General features: G+C 33.2%; 2 protein-coding genes across 3 annotated transcripts; both read right to left on the reverse strand.

Moving 5' to 3' along the window:
* Positions 1-2,670: 2,670 nt before the first annotated feature.
* Positions 2,671-4,111, reverse strand: LOC144558224 (uncharacterized). The gene has a single exon (XM_078307013.1). The coding sequence runs from the start codon at positions 3,847-3,849 to the stop codon at positions 2,869-2,871; it is 981 nt and encodes a 326-aa protein (XP_078163139.1). The 5' UTR covers positions 3,850-4,111; the 3' UTR covers positions 2,671-2,868.
* A 2,913-nt stretch (positions 4,112-7,024) lies between these two features.
* LOC144558230 (homeobox-leucine zipper protein HAT4-like) lies at positions 7,025-8,874 on the reverse strand. Of its 2 annotated transcripts, none has more exons than XM_078307027.1 (4): positions 8,537-8,874; positions 8,046-8,362; positions 7,833-7,912; positions 7,025-7,557 (listed from the first exon to the last, which is right to left on the reverse strand). In XM_078307027.1, exons 1-4 carry the CDS (start codon positions 8,649-8,651, stop codon positions 7,203-7,205), a joined length of 867 nt encoding a protein of 288 aa, XP_078163153.1. In that variant the 5' UTR covers positions 8,652-8,874; the 3' UTR covers positions 7,025-7,202. The 2 variants fall into 2 exon arrangements, with proteins under 2 accessions (XP_078163153.1, XP_078163152.1); XM_078307026.1 differs by having other exon boundaries at positions 8,037-8,362; positions 8,537-8,783.
* Between the last annotated feature and the right edge of the window lie 7,875 nt (positions 8,875-16,749).

The raw sequence follows: 16,749 nt of genomic DNA on the forward strand, positions 1-16,749 counted from the left end.
TAAAAATTTCGGGTGCAAACGGATATATATTATCAGTTTGTATAATAATTTGCATTGGAATATTTGTGAATTTGGATATTTGGATACAAGTAGTTAGCAAATGTAGATATGATTTAATTATACGGATACAAATACAAATATAAATGTGGTTTCAACTTCGGAATTAAATATTGGTACGAAATTAATAAAATTATCGGTATATGTATGTTTTAATTTTTCAGATTTAATGACCATGTATGTATAGAGAAAGGAATGTTATTTTATTGGCACATTTTGATTAAAGATATGGTAATACTGATGATTAACTTTTATAAATAAAATATATACATTGTGATGACGTAATAATTTTAACATGCAAAAAATATTTTGTTCACCATAATAATCAAATGTTCGAATAATATATGCATTTAAAGCGAAAAATAATTTGTTGACTAATATATTTTGTTACAATATATGAATTAGAGATTCAAAATATATTATATACGTATTCATATTCATTTAATATTCAATTAGTATGTGATTTTATTTAATAAATTATATGTATCGTATTTGAAAAATAAAAATGAATACATATATAATTTCACCACTATCCAATCGCTCGATTTGCATCCTAAAAAATAAAATGTGTTAATTATCTGATATGTTAAAGAGAAGTCTTTGATCTGGCCAGTGGCCACTGCCCTCGTCGGCTCGTCCCAATCCAAACCCTTAATTGTCTATACTATACTATCGCTGACACTGACAGCACCAGTGTTCCCACTTCCCAGTAGGCCAGTACCACTGTCTTATAATTATATTATACAGATCAGATCAGATCCTTTGTGCTAAGGACGTACATCCGTTAATGTGTCATATCACTAACACTTGGAAGTTGGGAATTTGGGATCCGCACCTTCTGCGCAGGCGCAGCTAACAAACTTATAACGAATTGATTTTTCTTTTTTGGCCCATCCTCATTCTTTCTATATTTTTTTTATTTTTTTTATTATGTCCTGTATACCAAAAACAGTTGACTTAATATATACTACTGTATTGTCCGCCATAACGACCTGTAGTGTAGTGTAACCTCATACTTTAAAAAATAAAATGATGTAAATTTGTCAAACTTTTTTATTTTTAACATAAAAATACAAATAAGGTTACGATACTTTCTAATTTCTCTCTTTTCCTTTTCCTTTTCCTTTTCGTATTCATTCAAATTCAAATGTTGAATGATGCAAAACTAGGCCGACTGGGCTACGACTCTATATCTATATTCCCTTCCCACTTTTTTATTTTTTTCTCTTTTTCTACTTGTTGGGCTGGAATGGAATGCTGGATTGGATGTTCCTCTCCTCTCCTCTCTAAGGAGTAGTGTTTGGTAAATGCCCCCGGGGGCTCAACCCGGACCGTGCCCGTGCCACGGGTATGCACGGGTACACGGGTACACGGGCATGGGTATTAAACGGGCCGGACCCGGTTTTTTAAAAAAATACCCGTGAGAACCCGGACCCCCGTACCCGTAACCCGTACCCGTGACGCCCGTGCTCGTGAACCCGTGTGCCCGTGCCCGTGAGCCCGTGGCAGATTTTTTTTTTTTTTTTTTACTTTTGGTCTAAAATTCAAAATTCAAACCCAAATTCCCCCCATTTCTGTTTTTTAAATACTGTTTTTTTATTTCTGTTTTTTTATTTCTGTTTTTTAAATTTTGTTTTTTTTATTTCTGTTTTTTATTTCTGTTTTTTAAATTCTGTTGTTTTTATTTCTGTTTTTCTTATTTCTGTTTTTTTTATTTCTGTTTTTCTTATTTCTGTTTTATATTTTTTTTCTTATTTCTGAATTTTATTTCTGTTTTTTTGTATTTCTGTTTTTTTATTTCTGTTTTTTTTATTTCTGTTTTTTTTTTTTTTTTTTCTTATTTTTGTTTTTTTATTTCTGTTTATTTTATTTCTGTTTTTAAAAAAAACAGAAAAAATAGAAAAAAACAGAAAAAAAAAAAAAAAACCGGATCCGGACCGGACCGCCCGGCCCCCCGTACCCGGACCGTCCTGCCCCCGAACCCGTGACGGGCACGGGTATTAAACGGGCAGGGCGGGATTTTTGAAAAAAAAACCCGTGATGTCCGGCCCGTTTTACCCGTGTGCCCGTGACCGTGGCTACCCGTGCCCGTGCCCGGGTTTTGCCCGGACCGCCCGGCCCGGCCCGTTTACCAAACACTACTAAGGAGCAAGGACTAAGGGTAAGGGGGACCCGACCCGGAAAGGTAACTCAGGCGGGAAGTAATTCAAATTTTACCCCGTCCACGTCCACTTCGATTCGAGCAAAAACACAAAAGATATCCTCATCCTCATCCTCACTCTTTTTTATTTATAGAAAATAATAATTAAAACGCGGTGCAATGTTCCAAGAAAGGTTGGGTTGCGTCGTGCCCTGGTTTTCTGGAACTTTGCTTTGCTTTGCTGCTCTTTCCCATTATCCCATATTCACATGGATTGATTCCTTTCTTCTCTCCGATACATTTCCCTAGATTTAATTTTTACCTTTCCCCGCCATTATTAACTCTAAACAAAACATTGCCACGACATGAACTAATATTATGTTTTCAAGGTTTAAACCAATATCCATGTAATTTGATAAATTGCCAAATAGTTAAACATCAATAAACCAAATAATAAATATCCACGTAAATTAGTATATAAAAAACTAATTTCATGCAAATGTAGCTACATAAAAACATCGGACATCTAGTTATTATAACACAACATCATCTTCATTTGAAGAGAAAAAAAAAAAAAATACAGGTAGATCATAAGGAAAATACAAGATCAAGTAATTTTGATCCACATATTAACCTACCAAACTTTAAAATTTAATTCAAATTAATTTACACTATTTTGCACCACCTTTCCTACCAGTTGGTCTTCTCCTACACTGCATCCTCTGCTGTCTGATCTGCTCTCTAAATTTTGCTATAAATTCATCTGCTTTTTTATCGACCTCATTTTCTTCCGTTCCATCATCAGTTACGCAACTGCTTGAATTCGATGATTCTTCTTCATCGAATGATTCATCACTTTCTGACTCCAATGTTTTAATCAATTCATCCATGGAGTTACTACTGTTCAATCGAACTGTTTCGATTGACTGGCCTATAGAACTTGAATTATTTTGTTCACACTTGAAATTCTCAGGTGTAATTTTTTTACCATTATTTGATTGTTTTGTGTTCAAAGAACGAAACGACTCGTTCTTTGAACGACCCGAATTGGAATTATGAGATGGTTGAAGAATGTCACCTTTCTCTTCTTCGTTGGTTGAATCATATGCATCGGCATCTCCATTGTTTTGAAATGATTCATCCTGCCCATGAAATTTGGGTACATCTCGGGCTAATTGGTTCAGGCTTCGAATAGGCAAAAGAAGGGGCTTGTTAATTTTCTGTGCATTTCCATCCATGATTTCATTTTCTACTACGACAAGAGGCTCATTAGGGTTGTGCATGGAGCTCCAAGATTGAACATTTGTGTTGTCGGATTCATTTGAATCGAAAACCGGCAACCCATCTAGCATATCCGATACGAAACTTCGGGGGTTGTCGGGTTCATCTGCATTGCCCTTCTCGGTTTCTTGGTCGTTGCCTTTTCTACTAAAAAGGCCGTAAGATACGGCAATGCCAACCAAGAGAAGATGAAAAAGCTCCCACATTTTATTTGAAAGAACTTGTTTCACAAAATCTGGGGCTTTGGAGGACAGAATGGGAAGAAAAACAATGAACATTGCAATAAAAATAGCTTTGATTTGGAAATTGGAAAGAACTAGAGATGAGTCTTGTTGGTTTTTTGGGGTTTGTGTTTTGATTGGTTCTGCCATTGTAGGAGAAGAAACTAGAAAGGTTTAGGAAGCTCTTCTCTCTTCTCTCTGTATCTCCTTTTCTTTTCTTTTTTTCTCTTTCTACTTATTTTTTAATTGACTTGGGAGATGTATTCCTTTCTTTCTCTTTGGATCTACTGCTATGTTGGGACAAGAAGACTTGGTTCTTAAGGAAAAGTGTTAGAAGGGAATTAAAGGGGGCACAAGCAATGAAGCAAAGCTGTTAAAAAGGGACCATTAAAGGGAAATAAGAGGTTGCTACAGATACCGTTCTGTTCTCCAAGAATTTCGCTATGTTTGGACATGAAATTTTGAATGCACAAATGTTACTTTGTACGAGTTGCGTGACTTGCGTCTCTGTCTCTGAATTTGAAATATTTGAAGAGAGAAACAAATCTATTATCATTAAAATATCAATACTTTAATACTTTACCAATGACAAATTTATATGTAGCATCTACTACTCTGACCTTTGGGCCTTAAATGGGTTTTGGATCTAGCCTTAAATGGGTCTTAGTCGACCTATTACGCTTTCCGATGTTATTTAAACAATTAAAGGCCTTAAATGGGTTTAGACTTTGGCATATTATAAACATACAATAAAAAGCCCAATTTTAAAAAAAATTGTGGATATCTCCGGCCCATAGAGAGGATAATAATTGAAAGCCCAATTTGTATGTGCAAAACTATAGTAAAATTTTAATGGAAATAAAATAATAGGATTCAATTAGTGGCATTTACACTCGGTAATATTAGTATATTATGTTCAAAATCCTATAAATTCCTTGGATCCATTCTAAGTTAGGTTATTCTGAAGGTCTAAACAATTGCCAAATAAGGATTTTTTTAACAAAAATTGGATCGAATAGTAAAATGTTTCGCTAAAGCAAACAAAAATGACATGAGATAATTGTGTGGATAAATTCATTATTTTGCCATTTATTCTTATTCTAATCTTTATTTTCACATTTGGTACCGTGTTAAACTTACAGTAATACATAATGGATGCACATTTAACATATAGAGGTCAATTAATTCTCATTTATTTTTAAAATTTATATATTTATACATGATTTTCTATATAATTTATAGTAAAATACTATAAATACCGTAAAATGTACGTTCATATGCACATGACAATTGTATATAATTGTGTCTTAGTAACTTAGGAATCTAGTTCCATCCCTGCACCAAGCCACCAACACATATATATATATATATAGGTTGAAGGCAAATTATAATAGCAGCTACCATTCTTCCACTGGATGTGCCTTTGTGTGTTAGGTATTGTGCCAAAAAAGCAGAAAATGATTAGGCATGTGTCCCACCTAAGAATTTTTCTTTTGAAGATGAAAGATTAAAAGGTACGAGAAAATTGTGAATCTTGTGATGATTTGACCTTGACGTTATTAAAGCCTTAAAAGGACAGACGGATTTAAACACAAGCCATAACAAATTTAAGTTCCCTATTTGCTATTTGCTATTTGCTATTTGTATTAGTATACCACCCAAATTTTAGCACATGTTGGGTTCCGGACGAGCACTAAGCCACTAACTAATTTCAAACCTTTGAAAAACCATTTATTTCATGCATCCGGATTGTCTACACCTAGTGCTGTAAACGGATATGGATATCCGCTCTGAATCCGCTTATAATCCAAATTTAAATGGATAGGAATCTGGATAATTATTAAATACCTAGAGGCTAGGAGATGTGAATTCTGACCTAAACATAGTAGATATCCGGACACATCCGGAACTCAATAAATATGGTCTATACCACTGACCCATTCGAAACTCAGTAAGCATAAATGCATAATTCAGACCCACTAATGTAAAAGAAATAATTCTTTTTGCCTTCAAGGGAATTTGAACCCTTGTGCTGGGGTCTGGCCGTCTGTATTGACTTCATGCAATGCACCAGTTGTATACCATTTCAATTTGACTCTGTTGTTAGTGCACTGCATAAAATGGTACTGGCTCTGTTAATATCTTTACCCACAAAACAGTACTCCAAATAATTTCCTATATATTCTGAACCCGGCAGGGATAAGGGGACCAACACAAGTTCATCATGCTTTACAGATTGGGATACATTGCATTCAATTGAATTGTAAGGTACTGGTACAAGTGTAGAACAGAATGTGTGGGGCAATTATCAGTCACATTCATCCCAGACAAATTTCCAGTTTTCACTCCCAAATTTAAGGCCAGTGGTTCCAGTGGCTTTTATTAATTAATTTGTATATCAATATCATGTGGGGGGAGTATTTGGAAGGTGAAATTAGAGAGGTAGTTTCATGATTTATTATGAATATATATAAATTTCCAAGTCACCTTAATTATTATATTGAATCAAATTCAATCCGATGCAAAGGTCGGAGCTGCCCGATCCACATCAAGATTCGTATGCATTTGATCTCGATGAATCTTAAAGCTGTTCGTGCAAATTTTAATACAAAAAACAACTCTGATCTGACATCTTGATCTGATAATAGCATTGGACCAGCTCTGATCTGGCATCTGATTGATTTTGGTTTGATGCGCATCCGACTGCCTCCCATTTTCTAACTTTCTGGATTGTCCTAATTACCTTCACCTTACATTTGTTTTTGAATTTTCTTAGAAATAAAAACTTTGAGCATCTCTTGAAAATAGAAATTAGAGGCACAAGTAAGATATTAAATACGTGGTGTCGTGATCAGATTAGATTTATATGTTGTATTGTGTTTTTTTCAAATTTTGAATGATAGTCACGTACGGTACATTAGTCAGGCTTTGACCGACGTATTCAAATACGACTGGTTAAGTTTGTTATGCTTAACTATTTTTTCATAATTTAAATTAATTATTTAAAATTTATTATTAGATCAAGATATAACGGTCATAATTACATGCTGTGCCGTTATCAGATCTTTTGTATGACGTGTCATGCTAAAATTTTAAAAAATAGTCACATCGCGCGAATAATAACATCACATCGTCGGCACACGTACCATGCTGTATCCGATCCGATCCACCATGAAATTTTTAATCCGGTCTACAGCTCAAAAAATGGAATGTACGTAGATTTTACTGTCCATCTCCTGTTTAATAAAAAAATGTTATGATTGCTATGCTTATTTTGCTAGCTGCCCAACTGCTCTGTAAAAAAGTTTACAAGAATGCACAGAAATGAAGTATCAACAACAAATTAAGAAAACTAGTGTACAAATAAACTATCATAGCACTAAGTAAGTTAAATAAGGCGCACAGAACTATGGCTCATCCAAAGCAATTAATATATATTTCCACAATGTAATTCAACTCCAAAATACTTCTAACTGTTTAAATTCAGTACAAAAAGAATTGATCTAAGAACGCTGAGGTGGTGTATCTATAAAGGCTGGCCGGAGAGGAATCGGGGTCCACGGTGCCGTAACCATGGAGCGGTGATGCTGATATGTCTGATGCATGGAAGGAGGAACTGTTCCGGTGCATGAACCGGCCACTGAACCCGAGTTACCAGCAGATGAACTCGACACTCTCTCACAAGAAGGGCACATTGTTAAGGTTGTGGGAGGGTTCATTTGCATGTAAAATTGTGGTGAAAGTTTTAATGCTCTCAGTTCCTGCAACTCCTTTTGCAGTCTCCTGTTTTCCTCCGTGAGGTTCTCGCAACAGCGTTTCAAGAACTCGCAATCCACCTCTGTTTGCTTCAGCTTTGTCCTGCAATTACAAAAGTTTAATTAAGAACATATATTAATATATGCAACTGAGAACTGTTTTTGGTTAGGTTGTTGGTAAGGTACATTTTTATTTCAAAATGATACCATGTACAGTAAGGGCTGGTACATGACCAAAATAATCTCCTTTAATCGTACATAACTTTGTATGTCTTTTTACCAGTACACATGCTTAAACTTACAAATATATAGTTGCATTTTTCTAACGAACCCCCCCACATGATCTGTATAATTAAAAAGAAATCTAATCCTTATTACCTTGCTCTTCTGTTCTGGAACCACACTTCCACCTGCCTTGGCCTCAAGTTCAGCCTCTGTGCCAACGCCATTTTTTGCTTCTGCACGCGCACACACAAAAAAAACAATAAATAAATAAATATAATGAAATGAAATGAAAGCACACAAAATTGACAACCTCAAATCGGAATTAAAATTTAAATATAAGTATTCAAGACATTATACCGAGCATACCGGATTGAGAGTATTATGCTCTTTGAAGCTTTCTTCGAGCACCGCAGATTGATCCTTTGATAAGCGCAATTTTTTGCGGGATCCATCACCGCCATCATCGTCATCACTGATACCTCCAGAACCGGCTCTCTCTAACATGCCCTCTTCACCAGTGCCTTGATCCCTTTCATTTCTTTTCCCGCTTGAACTGGAGTTTGTACTGTTAGGCGAGGAGGGTACACCCGCATGCACATCCTCTTCACTATCTTCTCTCTCTGTGACTGGGGCCCGGTTCATGTCGATCCCTCGGAGAGACGTCGATCGTGCTGTTCTCGTGTCTGTCCATAAAAAGGTGGAAAACAAGTTGAATTTCGAATTGATTCACCAACTATATATTAAATTAATTGTCTCAAAAGACCAAATAAAATCTATATATTGCATAGTAGATATATAGCCGGGTGACATGACATATATATATAGTTGTTGTTTCTTTGAAAGGTTGAGGTTGGTACCTAGAGAAGAGAAAGAAGGCATGAGGTTGAGCTGACGAGATCGGCAATTGGTTGCGGCGGTGATTGTCGGGTTGAGGCTGAGACTAAGTCCCAGATCTTCCTTTCCTATCATCATCTCTTCTTTTGATCTTTGTTTATAATCTAACTTAATTTGAAATGCTAAGTTGAAAAGGTTATATTATATATATAGAATATAGCTTAGAGGGAGATAGATTGAAGGAGGGAGACGAGTATAAAGGTGAAGTAATGGTTGAAGAAAAAAATGGGGGGGGATAAGCGCGTTTTTATAAAGAGACCAAGTGCGTGCTTGTTTCTCTCTCTTTCTACAAGTCTGAATTAACTATAGTTTAATTGGTTATTGATTTGTTAATATTTAATTTAATAAATGATGGGTAACGGGTAAAAATAAGAAATAATAAATTGTTGGAGTTGGTGTTGGCTGTTGAGATGGGATGAGAATTGGGAAGAGAAAAGGGGAAGGGGCCCCACTTGTAGTTGCCTGTCTCATGGTTCACAACTCACAGTGTATTAGTGTAGGGTCATGTCAGGTCGCATGATTGCATTACATGGTACCAATCCATGTTTATCATTGCTTAGAGCTGCACAATTATTGGCTCTTCGAAATTGTTTCCCAACGCTTCTAATTGTCCCTAAACGGACCAAACCTACCAATCCCATCCCATCCCATCCCATCCCATCCCATCATTTACAAAGGGGAGTCGTTAAAAAAAATATAATTACATCTTTTTGACAATATAATAGTAATAAAATCCACCGATTTCGTTTAAATTTAGAAGAATTCTTACATACAACAACATAGATATAGATTAGAAGTTCCATAATTCTATTATAGTGTTCGAGCGAGATTACTAAAAAAATATTTAAAAGTTTCATTGATCGGCACTCATGTACATCTCATTTAAAAAATGACATTATCACGATCTCTAATGATATTCCTTAATAAAAGAGGGACAGCACTTTTTGGGATATATCATGACAACTTTAATTGTTGCATTATAAATTAATTTGGAATTATAAATGAGAAAGTAAAATAATTAATCTAATTATATCTCGCAACCAATGTGTGTACAACATCAAATAATTACAAAATTAACACTTTAAAATTTATTCGATTTTGTTGATATGTAGATAATTTAATCCACTAAACCTATTGTGGATATCAATTTAATTAGTAAACAACAAGATGCATGAGAAGGGAATGTTTTGCTGATGCATCAATTACCCATAATGGAAAATCATGAGTTGTGCACTTAAAATATATTTTCTAGGATTAAGACTTTAAACTTTTAAGAGAAGAGGTAGAAGAGCATGTGTGAGAGGGGCCCACACATCCATTGAAAATGGGCATGCATGCCCCTCACCATATCATGGTGTCCCTCTTTAGACCAGCATATACAAGTCCTTGCTACTTGGGCCCCACAATAATCTTTCCGTATCATCACATCATCATTATCAATATCTCTCTCCGATTCAATATTACTGTTCAAAAAGGTCCTGCTATCCTTTGTGTGGCAGTGGCAGGCTCACTTGCACAAGCCAATAAAAAGGATTGCAAAGTTTTCAACATTAATTTGGTCAGGGAAATTAATTACGAATTAAATTCGGATCAAAAGTAACTCCAAAATTGAGTTTGGATCTGGATCACCCGATTAGAATCTGCACAAATATTAAAGTGACCCCATGAATTATGCTTCTGACTAGATTTACTCGAATTCTAATCCGACGGTCCGAATCAAAATCCAAATTTTGAGTTACTTCATAAAAATCCAAACCCAATCAGGAGTAGAACTATGATGTTCTTGATGAGCTTAATTTGAAAATCTATTACATTAGTTTTCAACAATAAATTTAAATTGTTGAAATCGATATACATATAACTACATATTAGCTCAATCAATTCTTAAACTGAAAAAAGCATAAATCGATGATTGCCTTTTCAATCAATAAGTTAACAATTTATTTACGTCGATTAAAAAACAAAACTTACTATGAATTTTGTATTAATTTAATATAAAGTCAAGTGATCAAGAAATTATGAATAAATAATAAACTTTTACAATTTTTCATTTTTGATCAGCAATTTGAAATCAATCTGAAAGGTTTTATAAGTAAACTCATCAAAGAACTTGGTGAGATTAAGAACATTTTAGTTCTACTCGAGAAATTAGTTTTCTTTTTTTTGTTCATGAACGAGCAAAAAAAGCTAACAAATTTCATTATGCTGCTCAATTTTGAAAATAGATAATGTTATTTATATTACAAGAAAATCCATAATTATAGTTTTAAAAAAAATGTCATAAATGAGACTTCTGCTAATAAATAACAACTTTGTTTTCTTATGAATAATTAATAAAATATTAAAATCAAGTTGATGGGGATTCAACAACTTTTTGTCTTTAGATTTTTGAACCTTTTCTTTAAAGGCTTCGTAGAAAAAGTTATTGCTTTTCAAAAATATAAATGTTTCACTAGATGTATTATTATCATTAATAATAATAATAATATTATGGAATATGCTAGCATGCTACGCGTAGCATAGAGGCCCTCTGTGCAACGGCTCAATATTCGACTTTTCAAAATTCTAAGGGCCGATCCGAACTGTTCATCTTGTTCTCCATATTAATATGTGTTTGGAGACCAAATTTTACATTTTTTGAAAATTTTTTACTATTTTTTTAGATTTATTGAATATTGTTGTTTTTTATAGTCCAGATTTGTCTGAAAAACAATGATTTTCAATAAATCTAAAAAAATAGTAAAAAAATTCCAAAAAATGTAAAATTTGGTCTCCAGACACATATTAATATGGAGAACAAGATGAACGGTTCGGATCGGCCATTAGAATTTTGAAAAGTCGAATATTGAGCCGTTGCACAGAGGGCCTCTATGCTACGCGTAGCATGCTAGCATATTCCATAATATTATTATTAGGACTTGTCTACGGTGTTATGGGTTGCATAGAGGCCTCCCGTGCTACGGCTCAATATTCGAGTTTTCAAAATCCTAGCGATCAATCTGAACCGTTCATTTTGTTCTCCATATTAATATGTGTTTGGAGACCAAATTTTACATTTTTTGGGAATTTTTTACTATTTTTTTAGATTTATTGAAAATCGTTGTTTTTCAGACAAATCTGGACCATAAAAAACAGCGATATTCAATAAATCTAAAAAAATAGTAAAAATTTTCCAAAAAATGTAAAATTTGGTCTCCAAACACATATTAATTGGAGAGCAAGATGAATGGTTCGGATCGACCGTTAGGATTTTGAAAACTCGAATATTGAGCCGTAGCACGGAAGGCCTATATGCAACCCATAGCATATTATTATTATTACCGAGATACAATAATTTTGCACAAAAAAATTTGAAGGATTTGATATGCATCGAGTTTCGTAAAAATTGGCACTAGATCCTCTTTGTCCAATAATGCATTGATAAATTTAAAGTTAAAAATGACATGATAATATTTATTGAAATAAAGGCAGTATTACTATTATGTAATATGTATTATGTAATAGAGACAGCACAGCACCGGTTAGAAGTGTAAGCGCCACATGAGAACCGAGCTATCCATGAAATGATTGTGTAGAAATGATCATAGTTGCTATCTTATCAATACAATACAATGAAATGAATGATAACTGTTGTTGTATTATCATGTGCCAGGGCCAAGCCAACATGGTTTGGTGGTCCAACGGCAAGACCCTTGTTATTGTTATTGGCCCACTTGCATTTAATTTACACCGCCTAATTATTCATTCTCCAAATTCCAAGTGTAAATCTTTTTTTTTTCATGAAAAGCCAACTCGTGTTTAATTTATTATTTTATTCAATCATGGTCCCCTTCCCCTAGCCTAGGCCCTAGGATATATGTTCAACTTATTATTGGCTTCTTAAATAATAAAGATACAGTTTTCACTTTTAAACAAATTAAATTACCCTAGGAAATCAAGGTTGAAAATAAATCTGCTGCAATCCCGATCCAGATCCAGTGAACGCTATATGAAATCTAAACTCTGTAATTCCAAATCTAGCTGTCGAATATTTTTTCGAGAACGAATCTCAAAATAACTGTTTTTTCTATGCACACATCTCGAAACAGTTCAACGGTTGAATTCGGATTGCAGGAATTTGAGGGTCATTGTTCATTGGTCTCGAATTATAACAAATTCAGATTAATTAAGGTTTAGGAGGAGAAAAACTTCCATATAAATAGACAACGGTGGATTGATAATCACCTCCATAATTTTATTTTATTTTGTTATATATTTTAAAATTTAAATAAATTTATTTTAAATATCTATATAGTTCAACTTTTCTCATAAAATACTAAATATATATATTCGTAGTTTAATGACTTTGAATTTTAATTCGTGTAAACTTAGGTTCAAATTCCAGTTATCATTTTATGTTTCATACTTCCAATCTATCTTTTTCTAGTATTGTACCTTTACATAGGAATATATGGTCTCCACTTAAGTATGGATGCTCTTGATTAAAAATGCTACTCAGGTTCAAATTATTTAAACCTACAAATAGTAAGATTGGTATCATAATACAAATGATACTTCACTCCCACAATATTCTAGAAATGGAAGGAACATCTTATCCTATAATACCAACCGTTTGTTTTAGACTTTTAGTTTCTTTTATTGTAATGAGTTGGTTTCTTCAGAGAATATCGTATTATTTTTATATGGTCCACAATTTTCTGAATAACAGTGATTTTGTATGATTGCATCTATTTCAAAAAATAGTAAACTTTTAAAAAAAAATATAAAATTAGACAATTACATATTTTGTATTTTTTTGGCCGAAATTATATAATTATAACTCTAAGAATTACATATAAAGACACATGCATGAAAGTGCGATGTTCAGAAGAATAGAAGCTGAAGACCATGAAGATCGCCTCGCACCACTGCACCAGTGTTTTCTAAACAATTTCGCAGATACTGGTAAGGAGGAAAGGGGAGCTGTCAGAACTCAGAAGCTAGAAGGAAAATTACAATGGGACCCCTAAATTTAGACAGTATTGAAAAAGAAAAGGGCGGAACTGATAAGTTCCCAAATAGGATTTTACAATGGGATTCATAAGGCTGTTATGTTTTTATTTTATTTATTTTCAAAGCAAGTAGGAGATGTAATGCAAGCTGTAGACCTTTTTCATTAATATAATACCTACGGGTCTTTCCTTAAACAAAAAAAGAAGAAGAAAAGGTGTATTGTATTATAGAGGAAACTCAAAAGTCAGGTTAAAAAACAATTACAAATTAAAGGTCTCCAAAAAGTTGAAATGTTGGTTCTCTATTCATGTGCCCGTATAGTCTGTACTCTGTAGTATTATTGCATGGTAGGATTTAGAATTTTACGGTCCATATTTATTCTCAGCCGTTTCATATTCGTATCTATTATGATAACAAAAAAAATCTTCCCTCTTATCTGTCTTTTCGAATACGGTACGCGTCGGATAAACGGATAAAAAAATGTCATTGACATCTTGAATTGTGTTTTCGATAAAATATTTTTCAAAACAAGAAAAAATAATAATAATTAATACAACTAATTTGTATTATAAAAATTTAATAAGATACAGACTTTATTGTATCATGTACCATTTTCATACAAATATATATCTATGTATATAATTTTATTTTTAAAAATTATCTTATACAATAACGGGTAAGATAAAAAAAATCGTTACCCGTACTAATAAGTGGGGGTGGCAAAAAAATTCGTAGTTCGTGATTCGATTTGAGTTTGATTTGAGTTTGATTTGTATTAAGTTCGATTCGAAATTAGTTCGTTCTGAAACAAATCAAATCAGTTTGGGTCGAATCTTATTCAGATAAAACTCAAACTAGACATAATTCATTCGAATTGATTCGCGACCTATTTAGGTTCGAATCTCAAATAATACAACTAATGGATTCAACCATTAATCAAACTTATATCACAGCTCAAAATTGTTAATATAATGGTAACTTATAATAGGAAAATGTTTTAGCAGCGTAACAAATTAACAATGGAATAAGTTTAATTTGATTAGGTTCATGCCTTGATTTTAATCAATCCGACCGAGTAAAAGGTAAGGAAATCTCAAACTGGCCCACAATTATTAGTGTGAATTCATGAAAGGTAAAAGGAAATTTTGTGAATTTTGTTCTACAAGAAGAAAAATGCACATTTCACAATTAATTCGATTCGAAATAAATTAAACTCAGTTCGATTCGAATCTTATTCAAATTCAAACTCAAACTAGAATAAGTTCGATTCGATTTGATTCGTTGTCACCCCTACTAATAGTAATAGCTAACGAAAAAAGTTTTTACCCTTGTCTGTATTTTCAGATATGATAAGAGAATCGGATAAACATATAAAAAAGTGGTAGAAACAGTGCTACTTAGGATTCTTACCGGAAATTAGAAATAGAAATGTGAAAATGGCGTGGATTGCGCATGATGGGAAAAGTTGGTGCTGGAAAGATGTGGGTTCACGTGGGAGAGAGGAATAAGCCCCAAAACCAGTCACGTGGTCCAAGGTGCTCCCTGTCCCAGCACGTGCGACCAGACCACTTAATAGTCCTAGAGTCTTGACCTAATTATGGGCCCCATTTGCCCGTCGTGGGTGTTATCCTGTCTGCTCTGAACCGACAATTTCACACGCTACACTTCTCCTCAATCATTAGACCACCATTTTTTTCAGCTTGCTTTTCCAATTTTTTTAAACCAAGAATAAATCTCTAGCTCCTTTCTAAAAGAGAAAAAAAAGGTAAGTCTTGAGCCCACCAAATTATGGCGATTATCATTAGTTGATTGCTCAATATTAATTCTTTCATCCTGAGTTAATGAAATTTATTTTATTAAAATCGAAGCTTCTTACATTATTTCCTTTCTTAAAATAAAAATATATATTAAAATTGAGAAGTGTTCAAATATTTTTATTATTTTGAATCCACCGTGTTTCTATTTTTTACATTTTATTAGTTCAACCTTAAAAATTTTAAAAGCCACATTTAATATAATCTATGCTACTTTACCTCTCAAATTTTTATTAAAACCATTTCAAAAATAAATAAATAAATAGAAAAACCTCTGAGATTGGGAAATTCGAAAAATAACAGGGCCTCTAACTTAATATGTGACCTCATTTTTGGAGGTCTCTAAAAAAAATCTAAATATTAGTATATTACAACAATCTAAATATCAGTATATTACAATGCATTTTTAGATTTTTTAGGAGCCGCAGATTGAATTGGCAGCCCTGGTATTTTTCAAATTCTCCAGAAAACATGGTTTTTTTTTTTTGGAATATGGTATAAATAAAAATTTCAGACTTTACCTACATACACTTAAATAATTGTAACATCTGAATTTTTATTTTTTATCGACATAAAAAACTTTTAATATTCACTAGACAATGTACGCATTACTTTTTTGGGTTCTTGATGTCCATCAAAACTGAGTCAAAATTCATAAGTTGTATGTATAACGAGAGAAATAAATATATGTAACATATAACGGTCTATTTTTATTATTTGAATTATTTGTAATTTTGTTATTATGATTTTGAAAGGCAGAGAGATGATGATGAAGGGTATACACCTAGAAAAATGACGAAAAGGTATTATTCAAAATAATAGATGACAACAAAAATTGGAAAAGCTCTGGAAAGAATATTAGATACTTTTTCTAAATAATTATATTATTCTTCTTAATAGAAATTATGCTAGGTGATAATTAAATTCTGAAAAATAGAGATAAGACGGACTTTAAAAATTGAGATTAAAGGTGTTTTTTTCTTTCTTTTGGGTTGAAAGTCAGTATGCGATATTTATTAATCAGGACAAAATCAGTTACATATTATTTCGTACTAGTACATACAATATTTGTACCAGTACTTACATTATTACAACTGAAATCCCTTTACAAAATAGACAAAAAAAAATCAGAAAAAAAGCAGAACCAAGGGTTACTGCGCTCAGATCAATATATAGTGAGCCTGCAGGATTTTCTGTGCTCATGCTCAGATTGGTAGATTGTGAACCTGCATAATTCCTTGTCATTAGCACAAAGTAGTGATGTTGTAATCAAGACGAGGCAGGGGTATCCAAAAGAGCCTTTGTGCTCAGATTAGTTTTGTACATGAGTTATTTAAAAAGAAAACACAGTGAAAGAAGATATGAGGAGA

Source organism: Carex rostrata, chromosome 8 (assembly GCF_964058835.1).
Source record: "Carex rostrata chromosome 8, lpCarRost1.2, whole genome shotgun sequence".
NCBI lineage: Eukaryota > Viridiplantae > Streptophyta > Magnoliopsida > Poales > Cyperaceae > Carex > Carex rostrata.